We start from the raw sequence: 20,807 nt of genomic DNA on the forward strand, positions 1-20,807 counted from the left end.
CCCAGCGTCAGTGGGTTGGGAAACTCTCTCTCCTTTGAGGGAATGACTCTTCCCACAAAGAATGAGGTGCGCAGCTTGGGCGTCTGTCTGGACCCGGATCTTACCATGGAAACTCAGGTGGCATCTGTGGTCCAGGCAGCCCATTTCCATCTTCGGAGAATTGCGCAGCTGCATCCCTATCTAGACACGGGGGAACTCACGATGCTGATTCATGCCCTTGTAATCTCAAGAATAGACTACTGCAGTGCTCTTTACATGGGGCTACTCTTGAAGGTGATACAGAGACGTCAACTGGTCCAGAATTCGAAGGCCAAATTAATAACTGGAGTGAAAAAATTCCAGCACATCTCCCCCACTCTAGCTGCCCTTCATTGGTTACTGGTTTGTTTCTGCATCGACTTCAAGGTTATGATAATAACATTCAAAGCCCTAAACAGTTTAGGACCTAGGTACCTATCAGAATGCCTGCTCCCAGACAGATCTGTCCATGATACCCGTTCTTCACAGGCAGGACAGTTGAGGGCCTTGATCCCGAAGGAAGCCTGGAAGGAAAGGACAAGAAACCATGCCTTCTTGGTGGTTGCCCCCCCCGCCGCCGCCTATGGAACAAGCTGCCTATTGAGATCCGCCTGGCACCCTCACTGGATGGGTTCAAAAGAGCACTGAAGACCTGGCTCTTCTGCCAGGCTTTCCCAGAGCACTAGGATCTCACCCTCCCTTTTTACCATTCTTTTTGCCATCCTCTCCATCACCCTTTTAACCACTTTTATTGTCATCTGTTTTAATTTCATTATTTGTTATGTATTAATTTTTTTATCATGTTTTGAATATTATTCCTTATATTGTTGTTAGCTGCCTAGAGTGGCCTAGTTGCCAGATGGTACGGGATATAAATTCAAATAATAAATAAATAAATTTGGCAATCTACTCCAACCTTCTGATTCCTGTTTAGCAAATCACTGATCCTTCAGTGCCAAACTTTGTCCTAAACATTTTGAAAGTCCAGCATATATACCGTATTTTTCTGTGTATAAGATGCCCCATGTATAAGACACCCTTTTCTAACCTAAAATTTCTTTCTTTGAAAGAAAGTGGAGGGAGAAAGCGATTCCTGCTTTCCCCCTACATTTTTGTTGCAAAAAGCAGCTTTCCTCCATGTTTTGCAAAGAAAATGGAGGAGAAAAGGGATTTCTGCTTTCCCCCTACATTTTCTTTGCAAAACGTGGAGGGGGAAAGCTGCTTTTTGCAACAAAAATGTAGGGGGAAAGCAGAAATCGCTTCTCCCCTCCATTTTCTTTGCAAAATGTGGAGGGGGGAAGCAGGGATCAATGCTCTTTGATCCCTACTCCCCTCCTTACTTCAGAATATAAAACGACTCTCAATTTTTCCTTTAATTATTTTTAGGGAAAAGTGTCACTTTATACACGGAAAATATGGTAGTTTATATCATCACTATGTAACTGCCTACTAATATTCTAAAAAATTCTAAAAGACTGATGATACAGAACATCACTTTGTATAAACAGATTCTGCAAGATGTTCATTCTCTATAAGTTTAACTGTTCCTCCCAATTATTACAGTAGGCAGGAGTCTATGCACTGATCAAATGGCCCTCAGGCTCCCTGAAGTGGCATGCAATAACATGGAACCCCTCTTATCTCCAGTCACAGCCTCATGCATGTATCTCATACGAAAAACAAAAACAAACAGTGTAACAAATAAAAGTAATGGAATAATGAACTCCATAACCATGAACACTTGACACCATCTCACCACAAAATGAAGGAACTACACACTGGGTGCCACTCTGTGTTCCCTGAAGATCCCAAAAGCCATCTTACAGTAAGTGATAATATATCATTCTCCTACAGTGATAGAGGACATCCTCGCTTTGGAAAGTACCAAAGCTCCATCACATTTCATGCTATGTTCAGTTTTTCTTTATGGCTCATAAAAAGAGCAATTTTAACACATGCCACTGAAGAAGCACTTGCTGCAACACCTGAATGAGTTCTCTTACAGTGGTCCCCAACCTTGGGCCTCCATATGTTCTTAGACTACAGCTCCCAGAAGCTTTCACCTCCATCTCTGCTGGCCAGTATTTCTGGGAGTTGAAGTCCAAGAACATCTGGAGGCCCAAGGTTGGGAACCACCGCCTTAAGACACAAAGCAGTTCAAACTCTAATGTATTACAAAGGAAGAAGAAATCTTCCAGGTACAAATGGCTTCAGATAGCAGCCTTAGAAATGTCACCTACAAGTGCCCTTATGCCAAAGATTGCTGATGTAGGTGCATGTCTGGTAGAATGTGTTATGATCTACCTAAGAAAAGCCATCCTAGAACTTCTATATGCTAAGGCAATACTGGCTTCTATCCATCTCAGTAAGGTGACCTTTATAATCCCTTTGTCCACACTATATGGCTGAAAGGAAATAGAGAAAATCAAGTCTCTTTCTGTTCTTTTCACGAAAAAAAGTGGACCCCAACTCTGAAATTCTACAGACTGATATTATTGCTGTCAGGACAATTACCTTCCCAGATAAATGCTAAAGGGCTCAAACAGAGATTTGGTGACTACTTATAAAGCATGTAAATTCCAAAAAGGATTTCTATACACTGTGGGTGATTTTGTTAGTGACACACCTCCACTTGTTTTTTTTTCTACCAAATTGGAGAAAGATACTGAAATCTACATCACCTAAAGTAAAATCTGATTAGACTAAGATTGGCTTAAAGTGAGAAAAGAATTTGTACTTTTTATCAATTTACTAGGTTATCTTAGTCACATTATTACAGTACTTTGATTTCTCTATTGCCTGAAGAAGCTGCATGGAATCTAATACATGTTTATAAGTAAGCTAAACAAAATCGCAATTTCAATGTTTTAGCATATTCATTTTTTGTCAAGTCATTTATGATTTCACATAAGGTTTGCAAAACTATTACAGAGGCCACAACTGTATTGTAGAAGTCTATTCACTGCAAATGAGAAGAACAAGCATGCTGAAATTAACCCCATAAAGAACTGACTCTGGTATAAAGACTCTTACATCAATGCTACCAATTAAGCCTAGCAAGGAAGTAGCACTAAATTGGTTTCGTTTCCAAGGGAACACACAGATTAAAAAAAGACTGCATTTTCCACAGCAGTTCCCTGTGTTGCTTCTATGCAACCTTCCACATTTCTCACACTGTAAATGGTCAATTACACAACTGTCAAACACAAATAAAGAAAATTCCCCAGACACAATTCTACAGATTAGCTATTTGCACAAAATTCATCTTGCTGCTGCAAAGGAAAACTGAAATAGCATATTGGTCCTTTGGCAAGTACCTATTGTAAACTTATCTTCAATACCTATTTAGGAAGAATTACACAGAAAGAATAAGTTGGTATAGTCACAACTACACTGAAGAAAATAACCAAAATGGGGAGTTACACATGCATATTCACTGTTAAAAAAATTTGCCAGTGAGGTCTGCTGGCAAATGAAAACAGAAAAAAAATGTAACTCCAATCATGTTTTCACATTTAGCACATAAAACCCTGGTACTATAGAAATAATTTATGTCCATTTAACTTTCCATTAGGATTAGTGCCTAAAATAGATATTTTCTTCCAATCTGAAAGTTTATGCAGAATTATTTAAAGAAAAAAGTGATTAGATTAAAAGACTGGTTGTATAAAATGAGATGAAAAGATCAAAATGAAACAAATCATTCAAAATAAGAATATATCATGGTTGAATTATATGCAATTAGAAAGATGGACTAATGAATGGGTAAAGAAGTATAATAAAGGTACAGAATATACGAAGTAGGAACAATTTCTATTATCATATGAAGATATTCAGATGGCCGATTGAATAAACAGTAAAGGGTGCAGTGAGTAAAATTTATAGATTCCTGCTTGATCTAGAAGAAGAGACTGAAAAAGAAGGATTGAACTTAGTGTGGGAACAAGACTTAGGAAAAAGAATAAATGATGAAGAATGGAGGAAGATGTGGAAAATGAGGGTTTTATGATTTATGTTGGTGAGAAAAAGAAAACATTTTCAAATTGGGTTTAAGATGGTATTTGACACTGACAAAACTGAATAAAATTAACGCTAGTTATCTGAATGTCTGTTGGAAATGTGAGAAGGAAATTGATACATACTTTCATATGTGGTGGGAATGTGAAGAACTACAAAGATTTTGGAAACTAATCTTTAAAGAACTAAATGACTTATGTTAAAAAATATAGAATTTAATCCTGAGATAGCTGTTGTCAATATTTGAGAATGTGGAATATGATAAGATGACTAGAGAATTGATTACCAATTTATTAATAGCAGCCAGATTAATAATAGCTAAGAATTGGAAATAAAAGTCTGAATTTTGAATGGAAGAATGTTATAATGAAATAGGGAACATTGCTATAAATAATAAGTTAACTTGTAACTTAAACGTTAAGAAAGGAGAGATGAAAAAGAATAATTTCTATTATATATGGGGCAGACTTTTTGAATATGTGCTAACAAGAGGAAACGGGAAAGCTCCAAATCAAGAATCAATGCAGTTCTGGAGAAGAGGACAATAAAGGAAGAAGAAGAATAAAGACAGAGGAAGAAGAGGATTACTGCAAGAGGTCCCGACTATGGTGGTGGGGAACACAGTCAATTTGTATTTTGGTTTATGTATTTTATGTTCATGTTGTAGTTTAAGGGGGGGGGGAATACAAAATCAAAAAAATTTGCCAGGGAGGTCTGCTAGCAAATGCAAACAGAAAAAAATGTAACTCCAATCATGTTTTCACATTTAGCATATAAAACCCAAGGCAAGAGAAAAAGAAGTCTTAATTCAACCTCACAAGAATGCAGTAAGATGAAAGAATTGGGGAGATGGAAGAGAATTCAAGGGTCATATTGAGTCATCCCCATTAATGTAAAAAGCTACAACCGTTTGTGGTCATTTTCATGTTTTCTGTGTAACTTTACAAATGTAGAAAGAAATATTATATTTTAGATATAAATGAACCGTATATCACAACATACATCTTAATTTTTCACTACAGAAGTCATATTGCAATCTGCTTTTATAAGAAAATTATATGTTTTTCTGATACAACTCAAACAAGACCAAACAGATAAGCAAGCATATACAGTAGTCACCTTACCTTGTTTCTTTACTTGTTCCATGAGAAGATCCTTCATTGCTGCTTCTTCTGCAAGATCAGATGGGACTTCTCCTTCACTGTTCACAGCAGCTACATTTGCCCCATGATTTATCAAGTACCTAGAGAAAAGAAAGTCAAATGAGATTACTTTCAGAGACAGGTACATGGCTTTTTGATTAATATCTTGGATTAAAGAGTAAACAGCAAAACTTTCATTGGTGACATGATAATCTGAATCTCTGCACTTTCTATCTCCCATATCAAATAATATCCTCCTGAACCATTTCTATGTGGTTTGAGGGATGGGGCATAGAGACATAGAGAGAGAGAAGAACAACAGAAAAGAGACAAAGAAGAATGAGCCACAGAGAGAGCTACCGTTGAGGAGTGCAGAGAGAGAAAGAGAAAGAGAAGAGACTGGAACCACAAAGGGGAGAGAGGGAGGTGACACAGAGAAAGTGAATAAGATACAGTGGCGTCTTGACTTACGAACATCCCGACTTATGACCATCTTGAGTTATGACCAGCTTGGTCACAAAATTTTGCTTCGACTTGCGGCCGGAGCTTCCAGTTACGAACACAAAAAGGCAGGGGGAAAAGGCGGGAAATTCAAATCACTGGTGGTGGCTACTTCTTTGTAGCTCTTTCACCCCAATGGTTAGGGAAAGGAATGCAGTGGCAGCAGCGCAGCACCAGGAAGCTGAGCCTGGCCGGGGTGCTCTTTCGGCCCAATCAGTCTTCAACACCCCTCGCCGCCCTCTGCCATTTGAATTTCCCACCATCAGCCTGCAGAGGGTGGCAAGGAACACTGAGGACCACCGTGGCCACTCCAGCAAGCAGCAGCTGGTGCTGGTTGCAGAGCTAGAGGCAGCGTCGGGCACCAACGGCGGCATCGGCCCATGGAGGGCAGTGAGGAGCACTGGCCCCAACCTTGTTGGAGCCCGTCGGGAGGCAAGCAGCCAGAGGGAGCACCCCGCCCAGGCTCATCCTCCTGGCACTGGGCCACTGTTGGTGCCAGTTCCAGAGCTAGAGGCAGTGGCGGGCACCAGCAGCAGCAGCGGCGGCAGCTTGGGACTGCCTGGTAAGGTAACGTGCCTGTTTTTAAAAACTGTTCTGGGTCGGTTTTGCAGGGCTGGGAGGTATGTTCCTGTGGTGTGTTGGTTGTTTTTTGGTGTGTGTTTTCTCCAGTCCCAGCGCGGGACTTGCCCTGTTTATTTTTATTATATTTTTTTCAGGTATTTGGGGGGGGGGGAATCCTATGGGAATGCATGCTTTGACTTATGACCATTTTGACTTATGTTCCATCTTCTGGAACGGATTATGGTCGTAAGTCAAGGCAACACTGTAGAGAGAAAGTAAGGTGCCAGAGAGAGAGAGAGAAGAGGGAAGCTACAAGGGGAGAACAGAGTCCAAGATTGAAGGCAAAAGAGGCAAACGGAGAAAGAGTACTCACACAGAGGGAGGGAGATAGGAGATGGAATCATAAAAAAGTGAAGTTGGAAGTCAAGTTCAACCCCCTGCTCAAAGCAGGAATACAACCAAAACATATCTGGCAGGTGATTATCTAAGTTTTTCTTGAATGCCTCCAGTGTTGGAGCACTCACCAACTCCTTAGGTAACTGGTTCCACTGTCAAGGGAGATTAGACAGAGATTAATCAAGGGAGGAGAGAGAACGAGGCACTTCGGAGTGAGAGAAAGGAGCCAAAGAATGCAAAAGTGTGTCAACAGAAAGAGAAAGCTTCTCTAGAATATTTTGTGACTGCAGGTATCCAAAACAATTCTTTCCTCTGCTTAGATGTCTTTCTCAGATATTGAGATAAAGCAAACCTGTGTTAGTGTACATACTTTAAAGTCAGCCCTATTCAATTTAACAGAGCCTTTTCTCAAGAGATAACTCAGCCTGCAGTTCTATACCTATGAACTCATCAACAGGTCTCTTTGAAATAAATGGGCTTTACTTCTGGCAAGAGGTTATATTAGGACTGCAAGCTTACCACAGGAAAAATGTCACTGAACTCAGCCTTCTGAGTATGCTGGCAGGTGGGATCACATGTGGTCAAATATCCAGAAGGATTCTCTTCTTTGGTTAATAAAACGTAAATATCAGAAACATATGCACTGCAATCTTGTGTGAGCTTATGCAGAAAAAAAACTATTGAATTCAGTGGGACTTATTCCCAGGTACATACGATACCTTAGCCTAGACCTCCCGATTTCTTCCATTGTAAATTTCACTGTATTAAACATCTGCTTTAAATATCTAAAAAAATTAATTAAAAATAACACAACTCCAATTTATAAATGTGGGCTATTGCTTTTGTCTCCACAGTTCAAAATGCCGGGAAATATTGTGCCCTCACTGCTAGCAAGAAAAATAACACCAAGCTTTATATAGCAAAGGCCAGCCTGCATGTTGACAACATCAATACCAGCAATCAAGATGATCTACAGAATCAATTCTTGTGCTCACTGCCATTCACAGATACCAAGTAAAAGAAAATCCCAGAACCTGACTCCTTTCTTCATCAGTTAACCACATCTCATGTAAACACAAGCCATTACACGACTGTTCTTCAACAATACTGTATTTATATAGTTACTGGCTGCCTAGAAGAAATCCCCAGTTCAAATATAGATGTCTGACCTATCTTCAAGTGCTCTGATCAAACATCTGATCATAGTCACTAAATCACAATAGCTGCTTCATCCAGCTGATCATCCATACGTATGTGTAAACTGACCCTTGATCTGATTGCAGATGTGCATGGGGTGAAATCACTCTGACTACAGATTTCAGAGAAGAGAACAATCTTACTCCCTCCTCTCCATCTGCATAAAGAACCCTTCTTTTCTCAGCTGACCACTGGTAGCTACAAAACTTGACTTTGCTAGTTGCTACTGAGAACCTACTGCTCCTGCTCTCTTTTTTAAATCTGTTTGCAAAATGCAAACACAAGGTGACGATGTATAGATTTCTGTATTGGGGAGAAGAGGGTAATTTAACATCATTTGTTGCTCCATGAAACAGCAAATGGCAATTCAGCAACAGCCATGAAACAGCAAATGGTAATTCAGGAAGCTAGGGGATGCAACATAAACATTAAAACAGACATAGATTCTGCAATGTAAAAATCTGAGACAGTCAGATACTGTAATTTAGGTCAGGGGTCCCCAACCCCCAGTCTGCGACCAAGCAGCAGTCCGCAGCCTAGGCAGGACCGACCCAGATCTCCTGCCTTCCGGCGAGCACCCCCCCATGAGCGAACATGCATATGTGCCCCCCGAGTGCCAACGCGCACATGTGCGTGAGCATGCTCCACCCCCCCTTAAGCATGACATCCGCATGTGCGTGAGCAGCCGCACACATGTGTGAGAGTGTGCTCCACCCCCCTGCAGGCACACGCAAGTGTGCCACCCCTCTGGGCCAGCGTGCCACATCCCCCCCAACCAATCCATGGCTGGGAAAAGATTGGGGACCACTGATTTAGGTGATATGACTTTCCTCTACAGGTTCAAATAAAGCAGCAGTAGGCATCCATTAGCAAAGAAAGACCTATACTGTACATACCTGACAATAATTTAAAACCATAAGGCAATGCAACAAGTATCCATATTTTTCTTTTCAACATCCCTGTAAATCTTTTTGTGTGTGTGTGTGTGCTGCTTATATACCGCCCAATAGTGTCTAAAGCACTATTTGGGCGGTTTACAATTATGAAGGCTACACATTGCAAGCTGGGTACCCATTTTGCCAACTTAAAAGGATAGAAGGCTGAGTTAACCTTCAGCTGGCTACTTGGGATTGAACCACAGGTCGTGAGCATAGTTTTGACTGCAGTACAGTAGTTTAACCATTGCGCCATGAGGCTCCTTAAATCTAGATAAATTGTGGTCCACCTGACATATCTAAAACAACATTTGATCTGAATATCACATAAAAGAGAGCCAGTGTGAAACTCAGGTGATCCGGTTGCAAATCCCCACTTCAGTATGGAAATCACTGCGGGATGACAATGGTAAACTACCAGTTTCCCCGAAAATAAGACAGGATCTTATATTAATTATTGCTCCAAAAATGCAGTAGGGCTTATTTTCAGGGGATGTTTTATTTTTGTCATGTACAATCATCTATGTTTATTCAAATGCAGTCATGTCATCTTCTTCTGGTTGCTGCACAATGGTGGAGGGTGGGGTTTCACTTAACTAGGGCTTATTTTTTGAGTAGGACTTATATTACGAGCATCCTGAAAAATCATACTAGGGCTTATTTTCGGGTTAGGTCTTATTTTAGGGGAAAGAGGGTAGTCCTTGAACATAACACAAAAATGAAAATCTATCCAATTAGGATCATCATGTATATAAACAACTGATGTCACATAATAACAGTACAACCATAACAAAGAACCTGACCATAATTTTATTCCAAATACTGATGCCTAGGAGTGCCTTGCACGGTGTTACATGAAGTGAAAATACCTGACATTCAGATGGTCTTGGCACATTCGCGGGTGAGTGGGGTGCGCACACATGCATGCGCACCAGGCCCACTCATGAATGCACCACACATATCCACGAATGTGCCGCTCACCCGCAGATGCGCACAAGCACCCCACGCCCACCATGCGGGTGGGCGGGAGATCTGTCTCCATGGCCCTGTCCTGCAAAGCCCACAGACCAGCACTGGGCCGCGGACCAGGGGTTGGGGACCCCTGCATAAGGGGATATCAATCCAACTCTTTTTTGGTGTTTAATTTGTTTGTTTTTGTTTTGTTTTTATTCCAAGCAATAAACACCTAAAGAACTTGTTGGAACAGCCATGATACCGTGTTTCCCCAAAAATAAGACAGTTTCTTATATTAATTTTTGCTCAAAAATGCATTAGGGCTTATTTTGGGGGGATGTTTTATTTTCTTCATGTATAACAATCTACATTCATTCAAATACAGTTATGTCATCTTCTTCTGGTTGCTGCAGAATGGTGAAGGGTGGGGTTTCACTTCACTGGGTCTTATATTTTGGGTAGGGCTTATTTTCAGGGAATCAGGGTAATTGTTTTGTGTTTGGGCAAGAAAGCTTTAAAAAAGAGTCATGTTTGACTTGTGCCTGTTTATGAATGGTAATGAGCACAAGAGAAAATTCTGTAGACCGTTTTGATTGCTAATATTGGTGTCACCAACAGTCTGGCTGAACTTTGCCATGTAAAGTTTGGCATCCTTCTTCCTGCTGGCAACATGGGCACAATACTGCAATGCAATGATTAGACCTTTTTTCCGGTGTTTTGACTTGTGGAGACAGAAGATGTTTGGAATTGTGGAGACACATTCATAAAGTAGATTTTTCAGCGGCTGAATTTCCTTTAAGTTGATCTAACTCTCATACATTTGCTACCTGTGATGTTGCAAATGTATGAGAAATAGCCAGACTTAAATGATCTAATAGGGGAAAGCATGTTACACTCAGATGCAGCTATGAATAGGAAAGAAAAATGCAAAAAAATGCAAACACAAAGCAATAGGAAAGAAAATTATAACGGAAAGGGACCAAACTAGCACACAAAAACTTTGAGTTCTTTCAGAAATGTTTGACTGCAAACAAGTTTTTATGAAGTTCTAATCAGCCCTATCTCCAGATACATAGCTCAACCAGAATACCACAATGCTCACACCTTGGCTTAATGTATTTCACTGTTTTGTGTGTGTGTGTGTGTGTGTGTGTGTGTGTGTGTGTGTGTGTCAGATATCTAATCATATTCTTAGAAGTACAGTTTTCATATCACTGCACTGCCACACTGCCAAATAATTAGATATAATTCCCAATGACGAATGAAAAATTTCCACAGCTTCAGTTAGGAAAATTATTGCTCCATGTTCCATGCCATTCATCTCTATGAATATGCTCCAAAAACAGATATTGCAACAGCAATGTGACGGTTACTAATATATTAAATTTTAAGGGTTTATGAAAACAGTCTTGCATCAGGAAGCCTCCCCACTGACATTACCCAGTCTTAAAACAATTCTCAGGTCACTATGACAACTTATGATCTAATTACACCAAAAGATAACATTTAGTTTTGATAGGGTGGCAGTAAGGACTTGCCTCTGAATTATTAAGTGCCATAGCAGTGCCAAATGTCAAAGCGAAGTTGAATCATGTAAACCATGTGAAGTTCATTCTATCACCCTGGAGTCAAAATTTCATGTCTATAATGTTATATGTCAAACTCCAAGATACACTGATTACAATGTTAAAATGTTTCTTTACTTTATAAACATTATAGCAAGTTCATACATCTTGTATTTTACAACAGAAAGCCTCAGTTATTGTTCTATAGTTGCTAATATTTCTTTTCATATTTATTCATTATCAGAAGTATTTATAGACTCCATTTTATCATAAATGATAACAAGGCATGCTCAACACAAAAATGAAGTACACTGGTGCCTCACACAACGATGTTAATTGGTTCCAAAAAAATCAACGTTGTGTGAAACATCGTTCTGTGAAACACCATTTCCCATAGGAATGAATTGAAAACTGGTTAATCCGTTCCAATTGGAACAGATTGCCATCGTTCAGTGAAAATCCCCATAGGAAACATCGTTGAGTGAAACAATGTTTCCTATATTGGAATGTATTGAAGCCGACTCAATACATTTCAATGCCTTTGCAAAGTCCTTTTTCGCTCCTGTATAAGTGTCTTACAATGTTTGGACACTGTTTTAAATGATTGCAATGTTTAGTCCACCTCCTGAAACCTATGCAAACTTAATTTGATGTTGTTCAGAGTCGTCCTTAATTTTTAGTGATTTTTTGAATTTTCTCTCATTGGAATGTATTGAACTTTCCGTCCAATGCATTCCATTGAGAGAAAATTCAAAAAATCACCAAAAATTAAGGACGACTCAGAACAACACCAAATTAAGTTTGCATAGGGTTCAGGAGGTGGGCTAACGATTGCAAGCATTTAAAACCTGTTCCAAACATTGTAAGACCCTTAAAAATGAGCGAAAACGGAAGAGCTTCAAAAGCACTGAAGCCGGCTTCAGTGCTTTTGAAGTCTTTTCCGATGTCCCTTTTTGCTCCTTCTGACGGACATTATGGAGAAAGTCCTCCTTTAAATTGTCCTAAGAGATATTTGCTAAACATCCTCCAATGCCCTCAGTGAAGGGGCTGATCTATCCAGAAGGATGCACTCTCTTATTCCACTCTCTTAGTCCACTTAGTTTGTTCAGGGCCTTATACGTGAAACACAGAACCTTAAACCTGGCTTTGTAGCAAATATGCCACTAATTCAATTCTTCCAGCATTGGTGTAACTATGTCAGAACACAATACTTTATTAAGCAGCCAATCAGCTGCACTGGCAGTTGATTGGAAACTGACCCTAGTAGCAGCCTCACATTGCAACAATCAACACTAGAGTTACTTGTGCTGAGTTGCTGTGGCCATACTCCCTCCATCAAGGAACAATAACTGACAAACTGGCTAGTGCAGTTTAAAAGCTGCTCTTAGCCACTGTGTCTCTAGTAACACTAACACACACACACACACACACAAAGGATGAAAAACACTTTCAAGCAAAAAACCTGCTTCTTCAAGGAGAATACAATCTCATCAGGAACACGCAACTTACCAGTTCCTGGACCTGAGAACTATCTGCACAGAGAACGTCCATCTTCTACTTAATGGCTTTATCCACCTCACCACTGTGTCTAGACACTAATTTGGAATGTATCTGACCATATCTAATTCAAATTTAACAGAAAAAGAGACCTGGGCATCATCAGCATACTGGTGATACTTTGTAATTCCAAATTTTTAATAATTACTCCTATCTGTTTATACAGATATTAAATAAGACTGGGAAAAATAATCATTTTGGCCCCAAAGCATGAGAGTCCAGGGTCACATCATAATCATCGATTGCTATTCTCTGAAGCTGAACCCCTAAATTGGAACAGAACAATCAAAACATGGCCTTTAACCCACACAGAAGTGTTTCACAAGGCTATAATGGTCAATAATACAAGATTGTCCAGAGATTAAGATTAACAGGGTCACACAACTACGATTTTTGTCTGTATCAAGTTAATTTATCAAGGTAACCAAAGCCGATACAACCTTTAAAGATTTTAACCCAGAATGATATAAATGTTGATTGTTCATTTTCACAGCAGAATATGCAACTGAAACATGACCACCCTCTTGAGCAACTTGCCTTCGAACAATGGGGTTCAAAACTGGTTAGAAATCATCTAAAATGTCCAAGTCCAAAGTGGTATTTTTTAGAAGTAAATGTACCATTGCTTCCTTCAAGACAGCAGAAATTACTCCCTCATGCAATGACATTGTTATCATTCCTTAGAAGCATGCAGCCCACCCAATCTGCTAACTAGCTTTGAATAAGCCATGATAGATAAGGATCAAGCATTCACACAGTAAGTGACACAGCTAGAAGCAGCCTGTTGTCTACTACTGGCCAAGCAGCTTTACCTGATCTGGCAAAACAGAGCAGAAAATGTATCAGATGTTTTATATACTGCAACAACATCATTCAGTTCATCATGAAGGTAAGTGACTTTATCCTCCAAATGCTTGTTACCTTATCAAGGAGGGATTTGAGGGACCCTAATAACTATTTATGAAGTTGGGGGAAGATTTCTATCACATGTCACAATTTCTCTGCAACTTGCATTTGAACCCAGAAACAAGTTCAAACATGTCTATGAGTAATCTGACCTTTCTCACCAGATTGCTCATAAACATGTTCAAAGCCACTCATAAGTTGCAGAAGAAAACATGACATGTCAATGAAATCCTCCTCCTAGTTATAAGCTATATGAAAAAGGTCTGACAGAAGTCTATTTGAGGATATGATAGAAGCAGCAAAATAAACTTACTTCACTGACCTCATTATCACCTAACAGGCATAACTGTTTGCTTTAGCAAGTTTAATCATCTTGATCACAGAGGTCATGAAATCCTAATCCAACCCACTAAACCCTGCCTTTGGTTGAATATTTGTCTTTGTGTTAATTAACAACACCCAAGGCCCACTTCAACCACTTCTGCTAGGGAAACTGTTGAGCAGCAGGAAGAGCAGCACAGTAACAGAACGTTTATCTTGCTATCAAAGCCTATTCCAGAATGAAAAGGGGTTCTGGACAAAATAGATGGAAGTACAACACGCACATGCACAAACACACACATACACCGGGCACTGCCATTTGGACTGCTATGGCACCACGTTCAGGCTTCTACAGGCTTGGATGAAATACTGAAGTCCTTTCCCCTTTTTCAGAAAAGGAAGGCTGACTGAGATGTACCCTACTCAGTTTGCTTGTCTACATTTGGTAATTCATAAGGTTAACCCAAAGAAAGGGAAACACATGTTTTTTCCACTTGCTGTGGCTACAGTTTATTGGGCACATAATGTGATAAATTATTTCAAATTAGTAATTACTAAATAATACTTTCAAATGGAGGTAAATCATATAAGCTGTCTTGAATCCTATTTTGGGGAAAGACGGGGATATAGGTCTAAGAAACAAAAATAAATAGATGTGTTATTTCCAATATTCAGGTCACACAGAAACTCACTCACTCTGCTATGTTCAGATAGCCACAAGATGCCACCGCATGAAGTGGGGTCCAGCCCTCGTTATCTTGCTGATTTACATTGGCTCCATATTCTACCAGAAACTTTACCATGTCCAGATTCTCATCTATACAGGCCTTAGAGGAAAGAAGGGAAGTGGGGAAGGAAGAGGGGAGGGAAGAGAGACAGAGAAAGAGAAAAGGATGTTAAAATTAGTAAACTTAGTAACTAGTAAACTACCATCATTTTCACTTTTAACACCTTTACATGATACCAGGGGACTTCACTCCCATACTGAATCTTATAATAATCAAATACAACAACAACAACCTTGAATTGCAGAGCTGGAAGGAACTCTATGGATCAAGTCCAGGCCCTCTTAAGGAGGAACAGTGGGGAATTGAGCTCCCTACCTCTGGCTCTGCAGCTGGGGACCTAAGCCACTGAGCTATCCAGGACTTCAACTCCCTTTGACGTCTTCATAAGATTTTACTTTCCCTTCCCCATTCTCCATGAACTGTAGTTTGATGGAACCGTAAAATGATCTTTTCGGTATTCAATTTAGGAATGGTATCAATTCCACAGCACAGGACAAAGTTTGGAACAAGCTGTTCCAGGAAAGCTTCAATAAATGACATAGTGTCAGGTCACTGAGTAGAATGACATATGGTAAGAATGAAAGCAGTGAATCCCAAGCATGAAACTAAGGAAAATTTTGAATCCAACACAATTAGAACAATTAAACACTGCAGATTTACCCTTACATATGAAGTCACAGAAGAAGCTGGATTTTGAACTGAGAACTTACCATATAATGGTTGTTGTGGGTTTTTTGGGCTCTTCGGCCGTGTTCTGAAGGTTGTTCTTCCTAACGTTTCGCCAGTCTCTGTGGCCAGCATCTTCAGAGGACAGCACCCAGAGCACAGAGTGCTGTCCTCTGAAGATGCCGGCCACAGAGACTGGTGAAACATTAGGAAGAACAACCTTCAGAACATTGCCAAAGAGCCCGAAAAACCCACAACAACCATTAGATCCCGGCCGTGAAAGCCTTCGCGAATACAACTTACCATATACATTTATGATTTTCTAAAAATCTGACTTATAAAATGGAAAATAAAGCACTGAGAGTTCTTATCACAGTCATGCTGAGACACTCAGTAACAATCAATGGAACACGTTAAATGAAGTAAACAAAGAGAATTCTATTGGAGACATCAAAACTATTTTGAATTTGAGTCTGTTCATTTTGTTTTATTAAAGCAAAAATTCATCAAAAATTGACTCCAAACAAAGTGGGACAACTTTTTTATCAGCCTTCTTTATTTGGTTCCCTCAGTAAATTCAGCCTCCAAAATCTTCAGAACTGCCTACAGACATCTGGTGGAAAATAAGTGAATCAGAGCTTGTGGGTCTATTCCTTTCTTTATCCCTTTCTCAGATTGTCCGGAGGCTAAAAACAGCACTGGAAAAGGTCAGCAGAAAATATAGTGAATCAATTTTAAAAGAGAAGTTATTCTACAAATTTGAACTGTTGATTAGCTTAATATCTCCAGATCAATATAGGCACAATATTTATTTTTAGCTAGTTTCTTCATTCTGTATTAGTAATATAGGGACTACAGTTAAAACAATGAAGGAACTGAAATTTTCCATTTTACACAGATTTCCTTATGTGATCATAAATCTATTTTCCATTTTGTAGTTCTTCAAGAAAACTGAATAAATGGATTGTACACATCTACATCTCTCAAAGTTAGAAATTCTGGTCACGATCAATCTGCTTCGTTTCCACGTGGTCTGTAAAATCCAGCCTGATAAAGAGTTCTAAAGAACTCAAATACCTCATGTTTCAAAGTTCATTTCCGGGTGATTTTTAAAATCTAAAATTGAGGCCATCTGATCTGATTATTAAGTATCCACAGTTGGCAACAGTCTTAATCACTTTCCATTGATCACGAACATAACCTTTATTGGCAAGGTGATTGAGCATGTCTCTCTAGGCAGTTCCAGATATATCTGAAGGAGGATCCAGAAGATGATGTCAGAAGTGAATCATGTACGAGTGGGTACTGATAAGTATCGAGCCTTACACAGAAGAAATTGAGCTAGGAAGCTATAAATTGCAGGGTGTATTGGCAAATGTGTCTATATTCAACAGTGCAAAAATCAACTACCTATGATTTTAACTTAACTTTCATTTTCCGGTCCAAAGTGAACATGGCGGCACCTCCAGAAATGTTCAATGTGGAAGAGCATAGGACCATAATCAAGTTCCTGTTTCTCCAAGAGAAAGGTGCAAAGCAGATCCATGATGAAACGTCACAAACTATGGGTAACAGTGGCCCTTCATATGCAACAGTTAAATGTTGGGTTGTCAATTTTTAAACTGACCATTTCAGTGCTGAAAGTGAGAAACCCAGTGGAAGGCCTGTTTCTCTCTGTGCCTGCAAATGTGAAAGCATCCATGACATGATCATGGAGGACCGCCGAATATCAGCCAAAAGTATTGCTATATATCTGAGAATATCATGTGAGACAGTGGGTGTCATTATCCACAACGACTTGGAAATGAGAAAGCTGGAAGCAAAGTGGATCTCCAAACTTTTGAGGATCAAAAGAGGAAACGTGTGGAGTCATCAGTGGCTGTTTTGGCACATTTTGCAAGAAATGAGTCAGATTTCCTGGGCAAACTGGCAACTGGTGATGAGACATGGATCTACTGTTATGATCCTGAGACAAAGGAACAATCTAAGGAATGGAGGCACAGTGGTTCCCCCAGACCAAAGAAGTTCCGAGTGCAAGAGTCGGTGCAGAAGCAAATGGCAACAGTTTTCTGGGATAAGAAGGGAGTTCTGCTGGTGGACTACCTCCAACAGGGTTCAACCATCAATGCAAAATATTACTGTGCTTTATTGATGAAGTTGAGGCAAAACATCAAGGAAAAACGTCGAGGAAAGCTCTCCAAATGTGTCATCCTGTTGCATGACAATGCCTCATCACACACTGCAGATAAAACAATGGCAAAACTAATGTCCTTAGGCTATCAAGTGATGCCCCATCCACCCTATTCTCCCGACCTGGCTCCTTCTCACTATTATCTGTTCCCCAAACTCAAAAAACACCTAAAGGAACAACAATTTGGGAGTGTTCTAGAGACAACTAATGCTGCAAATGAGTGGTTACACCAGCAGCCGGAAAAATTTTATTTGCAGGGACCTAAGAAGCTGCAGGACAGATGTTGCAAGTGCATTGACTTCCTGGGGGAATGTGTAGAATAGTGTAGCAGTTACAGCTTCCTAGCTCAATTTTTTTCCGGGAAAGGCTCAATACTTATAAGCACCCGCTCGTAGTATGTCAAAAATGGCAGAAGATTCTTACCATGTACTTCTTCTTATGTTCCTCTCATATACTTTCCTTTTTGTGACTTCCATGAGCAGTTAACCATATCTGCACATTCTTGCTTAGTGTTAGCTATATGTAGATAGCTCATTTCAGATGTCATAGCAAAGTACAGTGAAGAAAAATGTGAGCCCACAGGATGTTTCTTAATCTTTTCATATCAGGTTTCCGAAGACTGGGTATATGGCGTCTGAATTGATTCAGTGGGCAAGATCCTGTTGCATAATTGCTATCGCATAAACCTGACCAGGCACCAGAAACACTTAAACAACTTAAATACTTCCTACTTCCACCCCTGTTTCAGGTTCTGACGCAGCTAACTAGGTTCCCTTTTGCTCTGCGTAAGCCTTTGGAAGGCTCAGGATGTGGGACAGGACTTTGAAAGTAACAAAATTGCCACCACCAAGATTCAGAAAAATTGCCAGTGGCAATTTTTGTACAGTACTATTAAAGGTCTCTCCACCCTGAGGCTTCCAAATGCAGAGAGCCTCAAAACTTAAAATGAAGTGATAAGAAGCTTTAATTTGTATAAATTAAAAGTTTCCAATGTCTGATCCAGGTTACACCTATGCAATGTTATGTCAATAGGATTTTGCCCACTTTAAGAGATCAAAAATCATCTTTATCCTGTCAGATCAACAAAGGTTTATTTCAAAAGATCAGGGCCATCTTTATGGAATTATCTTCCATTCAAGGCACATCACAGAAGGCTAATCTTTTAATGGACAGAACATACTATTGTTTCTTGCTCACACAATATCTATCCAATATTTATCAAATCTGCAACCAGAACTTGGAGCTTTTTTAAAAAAAAGCTAATTTGGAAAAAAAAAAACCAAAGGGCAAGCAACAGCAACAAATGTCTGAAAAGGCTGAAGATGCATACGATGGATATGAAACTCTTTACACAGCTTTTTAAAAATCCTTCTTCAGTATGACAGCAATGTACTTATTACAGAGATCATGTCATTATTTGGAAAAATTCACAAAAGTGTGGAGTAGCATTGCTGGGTTCATCCCTTTTGAAAGAATCATAAACTCTCTCATAACAAATGCATACAGTTAAAGACTGCTTATTAAAAAAAATCTGATGGGTTGGGTCCACATTTGATAGATGATTCTGCTTCTTTAGTTGAGATATATATCATTTAATTTCAACTCAAGCTTCTGATGAAGGCCCTGCCAAATCGCGTTAAGCTTTTCACCATGCAATACAGATACCACATATCGTTACCTATTCCAGACATCCTGAGACTGTTTCTCTTTGTATCTTTTGGTTTTTATTGGATGTGCCAGTTCCCAACAACTTGTTTGCAATCTTATGTGTCAAACCCTGAGACATTTATACAAATTTTCCTGCAAGGTGGGTTTGCTTTATATCAAGTTGATTTAAATCACTAGTCAGTAAACATTTTATTTGTAAAAAATCAAGCCAAATCACATTTTAATTTAAATTAGATTTTAAAAATTTGAATCCATTTTAATATATTTTTTAAATTTAAATTTTTTTCAACTTGATTTAAATCGGATCCATCCAGTCTCTGACATACCCAAGCCTCCAAACAACCATTCTCCCTTTTCCCCAGTGTACAGTACTTGAAAAATCTTATTTGGCAAATCATGCCTCCCTCCTTTATCTCAGTTTCTCTTGCTCTATCACTGTTACTAGGAATGATATGAGAATAGTCTAGTGTTTGGTGAGTAGGCATAGTAACAAGCTGTTTCTTTCTGTACACTCTGGTGATACAAGAAAATGTGTTTTTTTAATGTAATCCTTGTTCATGAGCTAATTTTGCCAGTCTGGTCTAGCACAATTCATAACTCAATCTGTGCATGGTCTTCCATCATTCCTCATTAATCACCACTTCAAAGAAAAAATATTAGTGTTTCATATTTTTTCTATATATTTGTTCTGGCATAAATTTGCATATATATGTAGACAAAGGCCTGAGACCAGGCTGACCAAGTTACTGTATATGTCATACAGACTGTATGACAGGGTGTGGCACCTGTGGTCCTTTAGATCAGTGGTCCCCAACCTTGGGCCTCCAGATGTTCTTGGACTTCAGCTCCCAGAAATCCTGGACAGCAGAGGTGCTGGTGAAGGCATCTGGGAGTTGTGGTCCAAGAACATCTGGAGGCCCAAGGTTAGAGACCACTGCTCTAGATGCTACTGCACCAAAATTCTCACTATCTTTCTGCTGTGGCTATACTGGCTAGACCTGATGGAAATTCAATTCTCCTTTTGTAATGGGGAATATGACACATTCTCATGAGTTATATCATCTCAGAGAAGTCCTGCCAGTCCTCAGCTTGACTCTTATTTGCTTCTATTCTGAATCCAAAACACCTCTGTATAAAGACAGCAAAAACAAGGAGCAAAAAAGGGAACATCTGAAGAAAACAAGTTAATTACAAAACCAAATCACAGTCTTGGCTTTAGAAATAGTTCATTTAGTGAATGCAGTTCTACTAATAGATCAAACAGAATGAATGAATCACTCAACAGTACGAACCTAAATTCTGCAATATTTAAAAGGCTAGCCAGATGAAAAACATCACATATCAAAAAGTACTGCAGTGTCACTGCAAAGTGAGAGGAAAAGAACAAAACTAGAATTTCTTAGTTTCATCTACTACTACTGTAC

The 20,807-nt window shown here is 39.4% G+C and overlaps 1 protein-coding gene across 12 annotated transcripts in view; it reads right to left on the bottom strand.

The window, feature by feature from the left end:
- PPP1R12B (protein phosphatase 1 regulatory subunit 12B) overlaps positions 1 to 20,807 on the bottom strand; it is a 143,602-nt gene that overhangs the window by 109,501 nt on the left and 13,294 nt on the right. For 10 of the 12 annotated variants that reach the window (XR_013545094.1, XR_012086234.2, XR_013545095.1 and 7 more), the window contains 2 exons: positions 14,767 to 14,897; positions 5,160 to 5,278 (listed from right to left, as the gene is read on the bottom strand). Coding sequence is in view for 4 of the 12 variants with exons in the window: in XM_020782573.3 (XP_020638232.3) it covers positions 5,160 to 5,278; positions 14,767 to 14,897 (250 nt within the window). In the remaining 8 variants the exon portion in view is untranslated. The remainder of the gene's footprint in view (positions 1 to 5,159; positions 5,279 to 14,766; positions 14,898 to 20,807) is intronic. The other 2 variants (XR_013545096.1, XR_013545099.1) reach the window with 2 other exon arrangements.

This window comes from Pogona vitticeps, chromosome 4 (genome assembly GCF_051106095.1).
Source record: "Pogona vitticeps strain Pit_001003342236 chromosome 4, PviZW2.1, whole genome shotgun sequence".
NCBI lineage: Eukaryota > Metazoa > Chordata > Lepidosauria > Squamata > Agamidae > Pogona > Pogona vitticeps.